The sequence below is a fragment of the Cynocephalus volans genome, chromosome 4 (assembly GCF_027409185.1).
Source record: "Cynocephalus volans isolate mCynVol1 chromosome 4, mCynVol1.pri, whole genome shotgun sequence".
In the NCBI taxonomy this organism is placed as follows: Eukaryota; Metazoa; Chordata; class Mammalia; order Dermoptera; family Cynocephalidae; genus Cynocephalus; species Cynocephalus volans.
This window is the reverse complement of record NC_084463.1, coordinates 17,177,445-17,192,314: the sequence shown is the minus strand read 5'-3', so window position 1 is coordinate 17,192,314 and position 14,870 is coordinate 17,177,445. Positions and strand designations below refer to the sequence as shown.

The window sequence follows — 14,870 nt, the reverse complement described above, 5'->3', positions numbered from 1 at the left end:
AGAGACAGCTGTGTGGCATTGGGGGGCAATCGTCGGGTGTTACTGAGCTGCAAAGGGAAGGAGTGGCCAGAGATGAAGCTGGAGACACAGGCAAGGTCCATTCATTCTGCAAATATCTATTTAGGCCTTTGTGTGTGCCAAGCACCATTCTAAGATTTGGGGATTAGTAACAAGTGAAATGGACAAAATCATGGAACTTATGGAACTTATGCCTCATGCAACTTACACTTTAGGAAGATCAACAACAAGCAAAATAAATGAATCAAATAATTATGTCAGATAAGTGTCATGCAGAAAAATAAAGCAGGGGATATGGGTCAAAAGTGCTAAAGAAGAGGGTTTCTAATTTTAAGTGGGATGGTCAGGGCAGATCCCCCTGGGAAGGGGACATTTGAGATGAGGAAGCAAATCATACTGTTCTCCAGGGTAAGCATGGCTCATGAGGAGGGAGCAGCAGGCCCTAAGGTGGGAACGTGCCTGGTGCTCCCAGGACCATGGGGCCAGTGTGGCTGGAGCAGAGAGGGCAGGAGAGTTTAGCGGTAGATGAAGTCAGAGAGAGCAGCAGCCAGAGCAAGTAGGGCCTGTCAGCCATTGTAAAGACTCTGGCTCTGACTCTGAGCAAGACAGAGAGGCAAGGTGATGTTTAGAGCAAATAATAGACACCACCTGACTTCTGCTTGAAAAGAATTGCTCTGGCTTCTGTGTTGAGAGCAGACCTTGGAGGGCCTTTTAAGCTATGTTAAAACAAAACAAAAGAAAACTTGGCTTTCTATTCAGTAGGGAGAGCCCCTGAGTGGTTTTAAGCAAGGGAATGACATAGTCAGATTTGCATTTTAGGAAGTCCATTCTGGCCAGCATGAAGGACCTATTAAGGTAAGTCAAGACTAAAAGCAGAGCCACCAGAGAGACAACTGCTGAAGAGTCCACAGGGGACCATGAGATTGAGAGCCTAAACTAGACACAGACATAAAGAGTGGGGGGGATGAGCTTATGGAGCACACTCAGCTGGACTTGGTGGCTTTTGCAGTGAGAAATGAGAAATGGTGGCAGAATCAAGAGTGAGTTCCAGGTATCTAGCTCACATGAGTAGGTGGCTTGATAAGCTTCTAACAGACAGAATTTATCCTCTTTTTCACAGTTACCATGCCTAGCACCTATAGACATTCACATTTATGAGCTAGGATGGAATGACTTAGTTCTAGAATGGTTCTCAGTGGGCTTTACTGTAAGTGCACATAAACTTTCCAGGCTGCTCCAGACCCATACTGGTTTTTGGCACATGGGAAGGTCAAGGGTCTTACCTGTGACCATTGTTGCTACTTTCTGAGTTGTCTAGGACATGAGACAATAGACTGCTCCCAAGATTTACCATGGCAGATGCCACATGCAACTCTCTGTCTCTAGAGATTAGTAGCTGGCCCTCACCAGAATTGCCCTTAATGGTCCATCATGGCAATGTATGCTTTTGCTAGCATACATTTCCAAACTCTTCTAGCCTCTATCCATTACCCAGCTCCAATGCCACTACCACATTTTTAGGTATTTGTTACAGCAGCACCCCACTCCTGGTACCAATCTCTGTCTTAGTCTGTTGGGACTGCTAGAACAAAATACCATAAACTGCCTAACTTATAAAAACTCAAATTTATTTCTATAGTTCTTGAGGATGGAAAGTCCAAGATCAAGGTGACAGCAGATTTGGTGTCTGGTAAGGGCCAACTTTCAGGTTCACTGATGGCACCTTCTTGCTGTGTCCTCACATTGTGGAAGGAACAAGGGAGCTCTCTGGGGTTCCATTTATAAAGGCACTAATCCCATTCATGAGGCTTCCAGCCTCATGACCTAATCACCTCTGCAAGGCCCCACTTTATAGTACCATCACCTTGGGAGTTAGTATTTCAACATATGAATTTTGGGGAGACACAAACATTCAGATCATAGCAATGGGGAAAGGGGACAAGAAAGACAGGCTTGAGAAATAAACCATCCTGCAGAGAGGCAGAAGCAGAAAGAAAAAACAAGGAGTTGATTAATTTATCCTCATCCCCCTAGATAGAGAGCTAGCCAGCAAGAGTGAGAAAAGCCACATTAAAAGGAAGATCAGCTAGCAAGGGAAATTTTCTGTAAGGCTGGTATAATTTTAAATGCCAAATACATCAATTGCTGCATGCTCTCCTCTACTTTTGCTAAAGCTCCTGCTAACAAGGGGCATGTCTTGTGTGTTTCAAAGCAGAAGCTGTGGGGCAGGCTGGCTCTGCATATTGCAACAGTTCCCCTGGTTTCCCTGCATCTGTGCTTGTCCCACTCAGATTGACCTTACACCTGGGTTGTCCAGAGGTGCCAGTAATAAATATGCCACTTGATACCTCTTTTCCTGGCAATAAGTGTTCACGGCACTCCTTTCACTCCCACTACAAGTTATAGAGCCATCGTGCATGTGTCCATGGTGCTCAGAGCAGGAGCTCCTGAAGAAGTCTTACCCCAATGCATGATTTCTTGTTTCACTCCTCCAGTCCCGGTCCTCCACCCTTGATTAGCCAACAGTTGATGAACCTCATCTCTTTACTTTCCCTTCTCCCTGTGTTCTAGCCATTTCTCTCTTCAACACTGTCTCTCCCAGGATGTGAGCAGAGGCAAGGTGAGGAGAGAGAAGTAGAATCATAGAAACAGGCATTACAGGGGAAATGGCAACATGCAACCAGCATGTACCGAATGCCTACTGTGTACCAGGCTTTGTACTTTGTACTAGACATTGAATATGTGGCTATTCAATTCTCATGAAAGCTTCAGAAGGTCCTTATCATCTTCCCTTTTTACAGATGAGCAAATTGAGGGTCAGGGCTGGCATGACTTGCAGGGGACAGGGCCTGCCTCCTGCGGTCGGGCTCCAAAGCTGTGTCCTCTCTACTGCTCCCTGCTGCCTCTATCCCAGCACTGAGTAGATCCAGCCAAATCCTGCTGTAGCCCTGACTCCTAAACACCACTACCTCCATTTTACAGATGAAGCAAAGGGAGCCCAAAAAGGCCACTCTGTGAGCAGCGGTGGCACAGGGATTTGAACAGGTCCCACCCCAGCATCAGAGCTCTTCATTACCATGTGCTAGTTGGGCTTGGCACCCTTCCACTGGAGTTTCGTAAACTCTGGAGTTCAGAAATATAAAAACTAATAATCATTAGCTAGAAAGAAATGTTTATTATATATGGACTTTTAGTTATGCTGGCTTTCCTTGGCTGCCATTAGCACATGTAACCCTAAATTGTTTATTTTGTTATTTGAGGACAGTTCCATGGATTCAATGGGGGGGGGAAATCCATACACAGAGCCCAGTTCCTAACCCCAGCATATGGAGACAGGGTGGGAGAAAGAGGGACTATAGTTTGGAAGAGCAGATCTTAGAGTGGTCATTCCTGGCCTTGCACAGCGTAGCTGAAGAAGTCAGCTGCCTTCCAGGCATCTTGGGCTCCATCCTGCCACTCAGCCCTCTCTCTGCCTGTCCTCACATCACCCTGGGTTGGGGCTCTGCCATTTATCCAGCCACTCTCCCCAGCAGAGCAGGTGTATTCAGAGAACTTGAAAACCATTTGGCAAAAGGAAAAGGAATCCATTGTTAGCTTGCAGTTGGAGTCACAGAACCTTTTCTTCCAGAAATATTTACATTCACATCCACATCTCCCTGTTGCTACAGAAAATTGAGGAATCCATGCCCTACGCTTGGACGATGGAACAGAGCCACACAAAATTAGCAGAGCTGCTTGGCCTGAAAGAAATGACGGTGCCCCTTTCCTCTAAAAAAAATTCTGTGAGCAAAAAAGAATTTTAATCAAAATGAAAAGTAGGAATAAAGCATGAAGCTTTCTTTTTCAACTACTGATATTATACATATCACCCCCACAATGCAGCAAGTAGGGAAAAGCTAGTGAAAAATTTTTTAGTTTGAAATGCTAGCATCTATCTACAAGGATAAGTATAGTGCTCAACAGCACAATATAAATTTAAAAAGCAAAAACGCCAAATTTGCATACCCAAACTCTTAGCTTTGATTTGATAGACAGAGCTGTCCCTAGAGAGACTAACCAAATAGCAAGAAAACTGGCATTTCAACCACAGTAACAGCTCACTTTCCTAATAATGAGACTGATAAGCTGCACAGACCTAGAAAGGACAGAGCCAGAGCCAGAAAAAGTGAAATTAGTTCCTCGGTCCTGCATTTTGTGGGACATGCTCCATCAATTAAAACAACAACATATTTTTTTTTTTTTAAAGAAAGGAACCCCTGCATTGGCATTAGTTCTGGTTTGTAATCTCTGTAATGACTTCCATGCATGGAGATTAAGGATTGCACAGGGTTGCAGCATCAACCCCTGTGGTCTTGGTTATTACTGCTCGAATAAATACATGGTTGCAACAAGGTCTTCATTAACATTATGAAAATCGGGGCGTCCACAAATTGAGTAATTGCTAGTGGCTTTTTGCTGCTCCCTCTTTTGTCGAGGACCCTGCTTGAAATCCAGGTGGATAGTGACAGGAGTTATTTGCATACGCTAAACAGACCAGCAGAGACCCAAGCTCTTCTCTGTTTTTCCAGACAATAGTGGAGGATTCTGATAGAGGGGCACTGGGCAAAGCTTTCATGGGCCCTTCCCACCTGGGCCTCACTAGAGAAGTCCAAGGCCACTCCGGGTGCCTCTGGAGACATCAGTCAATTTGGAGGTTTCTGTAAAAATGAAGCAGCAGCAGCTCTTGGACAAACAGGATGTGGGACAAGGTGGGGTGAGATTATTAATCAAAGGCTGTACTGACTTATGAGTTTGTACTTTTGTGTTTGCACTATCTCCTGAGCATGTGGCTACAACTACTGCAAGCCATATTCACAAGAAACTAAATTTACCTCTTTCCAGTTACTTCTGAGCTGTGCACACACACACGTGTGTGTGTGTGTGTACACCAGTGTTTAGGAGGTAACTAGCAATGTAAATGTACTTTAAGTTAAAAATCAGATAGGCATGTTGAGGAGAGAGCTTAGGTAGCTCTTGTACAAATGGAATTTTGCCTAGTAAAGCATTTTACAAGATATTTGCAAGGCAGGAGGAGCCATGCATCTCTTTGGTACTGTAGAGAGACAAACAGCAGAACCAGTAGATCTGGGAAAGGCTTCCCCAGGCTGAAGAATCTGCAGCTTCTCCATCTCCCCGAGAAGGGTGAAGAGGGTCTCACCTTAACTTTTCCATAGCTTCCTTTGGGGATGAGAATCTTGTAGCCATTCACCTCCACAGAGAGCTCCTGCACCCAGGACACAGCTGAGCCCCCTCGGTGCTCATTCTTGGCCTCCACACTGAAGAAGGGGAGTCTGGAAGTCTGCAAACACTGTCGGGCCAACAGGTAGGCACAGGAGCCTTGGAAGTGAAAGAGGAAGCCGTCGAAAGTGTGGTAGTGAGGCTCCCCAAACACCACGCACGTGCTGGTCTCCACGGGGCTGCAGAAGAAGAATTTGCCTTTGGGTGCGCACACCTCGTAGGGGCTACAAGAGGCCTCCTGGCAGTAGATCTCATTGTTGAAATCCAGACAGCGGCACTTGATGGTGCAGTTCAGGTCATCCCAAAACACCTCCCCTCGCCGAAGGAACTGTCCTGGGGAATAATGACATTAGAGCCAACATTTACTGAGCACTTACCCTCTGTTCCAGGCATTGGGCTAAATGCTTTACTTCTGTTATACCATTTAATCCACACAAGAACCCTGTTAGGTAGGTTTTGTCATTCTTATTTGAAAAGCAAGGACACCAAGGCTTAAAAGAAGTGGAGTGATTCATCCAAGAGCACTCAGCAACTCAGAGGTGAAGCCAGAAGTCCAAGCCGAGTCTGTCTGAATCCAGTCTAAGCACCTGGCATCTCCACAGCTGGTGAGTGTCATTCAAGGAAAGACACACTGTCTCAATCCAGGAGAAAGGCTATGACACTTGGGAGTCACTTCTTTCCTTTCAGGGATATGAGGAAGGGTATTCTGAAAGAAGACCCAGTTTACCTAGGTAATCAGCAACATTGTTTACTTGCTATTGTGTTCATTCACTCACTAGACAGTTGTTGGGGCCCAATATGTGACAGAAAAGGTCAGTAGCACGAATCAGGAGTCAGACACACAAGTATAAATCCCAAACTCCCTGGGAAGATTCTGGAAAGGGCTGACCACTTGCTTGGCACTTTCAAAGGCTCATAAATCCTGCAGATGCTGCTTAGGCAGAATTTACAACCATACAAGTTGTCTTTTCTCCTGCTCTATGCTCTGTCCAAGTCCAGTATTCCTCTCTCTTTATCCACTGGACAGAACTTCTTAACAAATTCTAGGTCAGGAGGACAATGATCTGAGAGAGTGGGGGTGAGGGATGGTTTTAAGGGATGTGCTAATTTTTAAAATATTCACTACTATTTATTTGGTAGACATTCAGCCTTTAAAACCATTTTCCAAAATAAATGATTTCCCCAACCAAAAATCTTTGAAATTTGCCAGTTTCTAACATTAACCTTCAATTGAAATAGAAACATCTCTGGGCTAAGGGCTGTGATCTAGCCCTTGGTTGGGGGTTGGAGACACAAGAACTGGGCGATAGTCACAGCTCTGCAGTCAACGTCCAGGACTATTGACTCAACTTCCACGTGTCTCAGTTTTCCTAACCTATAAAATGTGGATACTGCTGTTTTGTCATCCCTGCCTCATGGGGAACAGTGATGCGATTAAAGAACTGACACACGCTGGTAGGAGAAGGAACATTTGTAAACTGAGAAAGTCTGAAAAGGAAAGTATCAAAACCAAAACATTAAGAAATGTAAATAATGTCATGCACCAGGAGAAACTGTAGTTTGAAAAAGGTTGGCTAAGATTTCTCAAGTTTTCATGAAAGTGAGTATATCTAGTGAATAGCACAACGTTAACCCCAGCAGAAGGCATGGGTGCCTCAGTGACAGTCCTTTTCTGTATCTATCCAACAGGGACAATTATGTCTCAACAGACAATTATGTTTTATACCAATTGAGAGTAGGGCCCCAAAGTGAGATAATAGATTTATTCACATTCCCAGTCAATCACATGCATCAGCCCCTGAAACAGGCCCTCCATCCTCAACACTCTTGGGCATTGCTTCAGGGCTGCATATATTGTAACAGCCTCCTCTCAGTACCATTTCCAGCCTCTGCTTTTTCAGGCTTCCAATAAACGAAAGGAAAATGGCTTGGAATGGAGGAGGTTTGGACCAAAAGGTAGACTCTCTGAGATAATTTTGTTTGTGAAGTGATGATATAATAAACCAGCTCTATGGAACACTTCCCCTGCTATAACCCAGGCCAAATCCCAATCTCATTAGATTGATATATGTCCTGTGGCACATAAAAATGCACAGTGGTCTGTACAAGGACATTGAATTTGTCCTGCATATGAAACCCAAACCCATAACTCGGGAGGAAAAGAATGAAGTCGAAATGGGGACTTTGTACACAGCTGGCATCTGACCAACTCCACAGCTCTGCAAGCCAATATTTTCTATTATCACAGCATTTCATTCCCAGGACCCAGGTGAGGGGCTGTCACTGGGTACCTGTGCTGCATGGCCACAGACCATCGGCTCTGTGATGCTTGGACAAAGAAGAGGAGGCATTTGGGTAAGAGTTTGTAACTTATCAGACCCCTAGTCCAGGCCAGAAAGGGGAGAGAGATAATGTGGTACTGGGTTCGTCTCTCTCACAGACCTTAAGTGATGCTGTATTTACACTCTGTAAGGGAGGAAGGCACGATCTCTGAAATTCTGGTGAGCTTTGGAAGGAAATCTATCCAGTTTAATAGCGGCTTAGCTCCAAAACATTTCTATACAGTTTAACAGTGGCTTAGCTCCAAAACATTTCTATCCAGTTTAATAGCGGCTTAGCTCCAAAACATTTCTGAACATGGGGGTCTTTACAGAGTCCACAGAGGCAAGGAAACCCAGACAGGATATCTTCACCCATGATCTTTTCTTAGAGCAAAGGCAGAGGTTTGGTCAGCCTGACCACAGCACAGGGAATGGGGGCAAATCATGTGAATATGGCTTTTTTGTGTATTAAGTTTTGGAGCTCAGCCAAGAGAGAAGCCTGAGGCCTCCCAGGGCTGCTGGGACATGCAGGCCAAGCTTTCTATCTGAGGAGGGGAAGAAACCTCCTCATCACAATCCAGAACTCTCTTAGAGGTCTGACTCAGTTTCCCCAGGGCCTTCCTCTGTGCTTCCAGGGCACGCTGCACTCCTGTACCACAATGTGTCTTAGGCTGTGTCATCATTACTCCCGTGACTGAAGCACCTTCATCTCCAGCACCTAACACCACAGCTGGCACCTCATCGGGGTTCTCAAAATGTTATTAGGAAAGAGGCAGTGGCTGGCTGGAGAGCGGGAGGGGTGGATGGCTGGGTGGGCAGGTGGATGGCTGGTGGACGGGTGGATGGACGGAGGCATGGATGCATGATTTCCTGCTTCTGATTGCTATGGCCTCCACTCCTGGAAGTAGAAATATTACGAAAAAATCTGTTTTCTAAATACTTTTGGACACATAAGAAGCAGGAATCTCAGAGGAAACCGGAATGTTCCTGTGAGAGTCTAGGTGCACTTTGCACCACCAAAGAGGTTTTGATGGTTCAGAGAAGGCTCCAGGCTTTGGATCCCACTGTAAAGGAAACCTACTGAGGTTCAACTACAGCTTGGACACATAGGCCTAAAGCCAGCTGTGATTCTCCCCTGCTAGGAAGATTTTAGAAGAAGTTACCCTGAAGACTATGCTACATTACCCCCCTCTTTCTTTCTTTCTAGTCATACTAGGAGGTACTGGTTTACCCTCGTAGGGACTTGGCAAAGTTCCAGGTGCGCCCACTCCTGTGGATCTACAGAGTGCAGATGGCAAAGCAAGAGGAAGAGTGAGAAGAAAAACTTGAAGGGGGGGTGGGAATGACAACAACAACAAAAATAATGTCAGACAGGAGGGCTTCCTTCTGTCCCTCTGGCTGAGAAGTCACTCCAGATCCTGGTCCATTTTGGAGTCGTTCAGAACTGATAGCTATGTGCACACCCCAGGCAAGGACTTCTAAAACCTTGGTGTAGCAAATGCAGGGTTTCAGCTCCTGGTGTGATGAACGTGCATGCTAAAATTACCTTGATCTCCATTACCAGCTGAGAGATGTCAAAAGGAAGGCACCAGGAACGAGTCCGCCCCCGTGGCTTAAAAGCTTGTCTGTCAATCTCAACTAAACAAACCCTGCTTTGCTGTAGAGAAGAGGAAGCACTTTACCCCTGGAGGTGCAGCCATTGGCTGGATCAATTTCCTTCCCGTCCACTTTAAATGCCCAGCGGCCTGGAACATTGACGTTTGTGGTCTCTTGGATATTCACAATCTCAGGGGTCCTTGACCCTGGGAGGCTGAAGAAATTGGTGAGGTTTCCACCATTAAAACCTGCCTGGAGCACAAAAGGAAGACAAGACTTGAGCACACACACACACCACCCCCATTGGTTAACTGGCCCAACCACTTCATTTTCACAATCCGGCACACGTGAAACCAAGAGACTCCTTTTCCTGGAGTCACTGGGGCCACCAGTCCAAGGGAGACAGGCCTGCCTAGTTCATCCCACACCCAGGTGAATGTATCAAGATGGGAAAGTCTAGCCTCTTAGTCCACCTGCAAGATCAGATATGCTTCTCAAGTTAAAAGCTGTTGGCAGGATTCCCTCCAGGATGCCAAGACACACAAGCAGAGAATGCAGTGATTTAAACACGCGGGAGGGTGGAGTAGAGAACCACCTACCTGGGCCATCACTCCACCAAGACCTGTCAGGGGGTCACCGCCACTCGCTGTCCCAGTGGTCCAGTTGATTTCATAATAATTGAACAGCGTGAATGTGTAGGAGCCATCAGACACCAGGACAGCCTGGAAGGTGTTCACCTGCAGAATAGGAAGGGATGGTCTCATGACTCGTGCTCCCAGGAGCTCCTCACCCCAGTGGCTCCCCTTATTCTGCGCCCTCCCCGCCCCCAAGCAGCTTGAAGCTCACACTCTGCCTCCTCTCTCAATTTGTTCTCGCCTCCAGTGGGAAAAGCAAGACATGTGGGATTGTGCATCTAAAAGAGAAATTGCCTGAGATAAACCCAGAGTCTGACTCAGCACCCTCATCTATGACTTGTACCAGACAGAAAATGCAGAGGCTTGGCGAAGCTTGTGATAATACGAGAGCCCTATAGATGGCAGCATGAGAATAAACTATAGCAAACAGCCATGGCAGAGCCCGGGATGCAAGCACCTGTTCCCATCCTGGGGGTGGGGGTGGGGTGGAGGTGGGGTGGGGGCAGAGCAAGTGAAGGCTAGTCAGTGTGACTAAAGTGATCGGGTCATATGGGTTGCACTCTCTCCCTTCCTGGAAAACACTGCTAATCTTGACGAGACGCCTCCCTGTTTTGAAATGGAAGTAGGAAAGTGATTTTTAAAAAGCACTTTAGGGGGAGAAATTGCTGTTCTAATTGAGCATTTATGCATCACTTTATAGCTGCTAAATTCTCAACACTCATCTGTACCTCCAACCAATGTTAAGACAGACAAGTTTTTTTGGCCCATTCCCATCTTATAGCTAATAAAACTGAGGACTAAGGGAAATGAGTTGCTGGAAATTTTTCTGTGACCCAGCAATGGAAAACGGGATTCAAGCCAGAGCTCCCAGTCTATCTCTTAGTGCACTGTCATTACACGCTGTCTTAATTTTAAACTTTTTAGGACAGAGAGGTTACATAAATTCAAACAACCCTTGCAAACGGTTTTCCAAAATAAGCTGTAGCAAACTCCGTTCTTAACTATTTCCCTTTGCTAATACCTACCCCTTGATACATGTTTTCAGGAAATTCAAATAAAAGTAAAGTTAAAAGGAGAGACTGCATTGACCTTTTTCTTTTCAAACCTAGCACTTTTCCCAGCTGCCTGATACCATCCAGTTAACATTCTGTCTGATGCAGAGGAAGACCCAAATCCTTATCCTGTGTAATCAGACTGGGGTAGAGGATCTTGGAAGCCCCAAATCTCCCCATTCTAGACAGTCCCAGGGAGGGAAACAAGGTGCAAGGGAAGAAAAGCCCTTTTTGTAAAGGAGAACTTTCTCCTCAAGCTCTGTGCTTGTCACGGCTGATGGCGTTTATGATAGAGTTGCCCGGGCATATGCCTTCATTCTTTGGCCCCGTTCAACAAAAGAGGAAAGTGGGACACAGGGATGAGTGAACAATCGGTAAAAGTTGCTATAAGGTCACTAGCAGGGTCAGGTTCAAGGGACAGGTGCAAAGTCAAGGTCACACAAGGACTAAAGCTGAAACCTCCTTCAGACCAGGATTCTCCTTCAGAAGTGAGTTCTTTCTACTGAAATGAAGTTGCCAATAGTTTGGGTCTAAGCAGGACTTGGAAGCAACCTAGCTCAAACCCCAGAAGTCACCTCAAAACCAACCAGCCATCCCAATGACATTCCAGAGGTGGGTGGCCATCTGTACACACACTCTCGCTCGCTCTCACACACTGTATACATACATATTTCTTCAACATTTGTTTTAAGACTCTTTAGACCTGCTTTTGTAAGACCATGTTTTTCAATTCTTGAAAGCCCCTTTTTGCTGCAGAGAACTTCCAATGAAACCTGGAGGAGGCAGGTTACTTCACCTCTCTGGTTTCCTCACCTTGAAAGGGGAGATAGTACTTGTCAGGGAGCACTTTTGTGAGGGTTAAATAATATGCAAAAATAGCCTGTCATAGCACTGGGCACATGGTAAGCCCCCAATAAATATTAGTCTTCCTTCCTTGAAGTAAAATGTTCCCTGCCCCTTCCTTTTCTGTTGGGCTTCCGTGAGACTTCCTGTCTTTAAAAGGTGAAAGATCTATGCGATCTGAAGAGAAACCAGAGTATAAGACTTCCTGTCTTTAAAAGACCTCTCAAGCCCAGTGTTCAGTTGGCCTGATGATGTGTGTTCCTGTATAGAAGGGGGATCTTCAGATAATGGGAGATGGAAGAGCCTGGGCCAGTTTCAAAGACAGGGATGAATGGACACTTTCCAGCTCTGGAGGACTGTATCATCTTTTTTCTCCAAGGAGTTCAAAGCACTTAGAAGTTACCTCATTCATTCTCACAGAAAGAGTTCTCACCTAGTTCAGAAATTTACTCCAAAGTACCAACTAGAAAGTATCTAAATTATCTTGCCATTTTTATTACCAATGGAAGTTTTTTTAAAAAAAAAATGGTGGTCAGCATTTGATGGGCATTTCTTCTCTTTTTTTTCCCCACTGACACTAAAATTTATCGATTGCTGGCATCCTGCATTCTAACACTGTAAGATATGAAGCTTAAAGGACATAAAACATCACCCAAGGAGTCGTTAGCGACCCATAACATGACAGAGGGAAATGTATGCTTCTTTAGAGGTTATTTCTAGCCAATGTATCCACTGTTTAAACTTGTGTCTTTCTGTGCTACAGAACCTCTTAGCAATAAAGTGCTTCTTGATGCTCTGGCTAGAAGGTACTAAAACACAACGTGCTCGCTGTGTCATAGCTAGGCATTGCAAGCCCAGCACTTTCTCACCTCTAACTCAGTAGTTTCTGTACCACCCCTAAACAATTGACTCATTACCAAGGATATTGGAAAACAGATGGAATTGGAAATAATCCTAAGAAAGCAGAGGGCAGATTTCTGAGTGTCATTGCTTACTGACAAAATTAGTTGAAAGATGCGTCTGCTACTTCAAAAATTTCCACTGCCAAAGTCACCCAAATACGCTGTAGGCTTTTGTGAAAACTGCATTCTGTCTCTTTATGTAGAAAGTTGATTATCTCTACGATAATGCCAGTGATAATCTTTCTTATTTGACTTTTATTTGACTGCTCACTTGGGACTTCAGAGCAGATGTTGAAACTTTATTCACGAAATGCTTTAACTGTCCACTCTAATTAACATCAAATATGAATAATTTCAGCCTTGGTCACAATAAAAAGATGTCATAACATAATAAAAATGAGCCAAGTCATTTGTGCCCAAACCTGGCACCCTATTTTTCTCTTTCTACCAGGTCCTATGGGGTTGAGAGGGGGAAGGAAATCAGCAATGGAGAAAAGCATTTTTGTCTCTGGCAAGATAGAAAAGGACCTTAGGGTTCCCAGATGGGCCCCTAATTATGTGGCCTGGAACAGGTCTCAGCGCCTCAATCATTCTCCTGCAAAATAGAAATGCTACCTATTGTGAGAACATTATTGAGGGGTTCATTTTAGACATTTGTAATGATTTAGGGGTGACACATCTGAAATATCACAGCTAACTGGACTGGTTAGCTGTGATATTTCCCTCTGTTTCCTGAGAAGTGGGTGGCAAGACTCATTAATTTAACTTCAGGGAACTGACATTCCTCTGCTCCAACAATTAGATTTCTTCACAGCAGTGAAGATGGACAAGAATTAGATGGCAGGATATGAACTGGAAAGTGGAAAATTTGAATTATTACAGGTGTGGTGCTGCTGCCTCCATAAAAGGTGACTTCCTCCCATGTCACAATGAAAACCCAAGTGGCAGAGAAGGTTGCCATGTCTTTGAAGTACTTCCTGATGTCCTTGGTGGCTCTTTTCAAGATGACGGGGTCCATGGTCTCTCTGTAATAGATCTCTCCTCGAATTCCATTGTGCACATCTGCCCAAAACGGGGCAATGAAGGCCCTCCCGTCCGTCAGGGGAAAGGATTCTGGCGTGAACTGGCTCACCAGCACATTGAAGGAAACAACTCCGTTGTTATTGACCTACAAAAATGAGAGAGGTTTTGCACAGTGGATCTGAAACCAGGACAACATCAGAGTCACAAACCAAGACAGACATTCACCTAATCATAGGAAATGAAAACAACTTTTAAACTGACTTAGAGCCCTCAAACACTAGCTTCCATTGCTAGAACTAGGAGGTTTGTTTACTTCCAAACTCATTGGTTTTCTTTCACTTTCAATTTGTAGTCAGCTTCATTTCTTATAAATAATCAGTCTCATTTTCATGTTCTTTATCCTATCTCTATTTACAGCTGTCAAATGCTACTGGGTTGTGCATGTGGGGGGGGGGGGCTAGCCAGAGGGTAATGTGGGCAATAAAGATAGATCCAAAGTCACAGATGCAAAATAAACAGGAAAAACAAACAAACATGCATGGAAGCAAAGTTCAATTAAAAAATTGAGGAGCTCTACATTAAACCTTGATTCCTATTTTATGGCAAAAGAGAAGCAGCAGAGAAAAATAAATGAAATACTCCTTCATTGAACTCAGATCTCAGGATGACCACGTCCTACTCTGGAGAAGACATTTAAAAGATTTCTATTGATGTCATAACCACTTCTGTGCTCAAAACAAGGACAAGGTGAAGACCTACAGGTGCCCAATTCCATTCCAGCTCATGTAGCTTGATAGCTTCTTTGTACATCACTGCATAAAAATTGAGACATAAATACTTTACATTGTGTATGTAAATGAGTATCTTATGGTGATTTCTTTATGATTTATACATGGCTTAGTAAGCTTATTATATTATGAAAGCTTACTGTGAATTACAAGCCAACATGTACCCTCAGCTTACACAGGACCTGTAAACAATTCAGCCTCTGCCAGCGTCTGCGGCTTTATACATTGGTAAATAAACTGATTTAATCCTGCGGTTTATATGGCTTTAGCAGCAGAAATGCCTATGATGGGAATAATTGCAATTCCTGGGTACAGAAAACCTGGAGATAATTTTACTGTACATCCCATTGTTTGTTATGTTCCTATTAACCAGTAACATTATGGACGTTAACAGTTACCCAGATCCCAGCGGTAA

At 44.6% G+C, this 14,870-nt stretch overlaps 1 protein-coding gene across 1 annotated transcript in view; it reads right to left on the bottom strand.

Moving 5' to 3' along the window:
- Positions 1-14,870, bottom strand: part of TECTA (tectorin alpha) — a 66,011-nt gene that overhangs the window by 46,087 nt on the left and 5,054 nt on the right. The window contains exons 3-6 of the mRNA XM_063093741.1: positions 13,525-13,812; positions 9,812-9,949; positions 9,299-9,464; positions 5,216-5,628 (exon numbers count right to left, since the gene is read on the bottom strand). Coding sequence (XP_062949811.1) covers positions 5,216-5,628; positions 9,299-9,464; positions 9,812-9,949; positions 13,525-13,812 — 1,005 coding nt within the window. The remainder of the gene's footprint in view (positions 1-5,215; positions 5,629-9,298; positions 9,465-9,811; positions 9,950-13,524; positions 13,813-14,870) is intronic.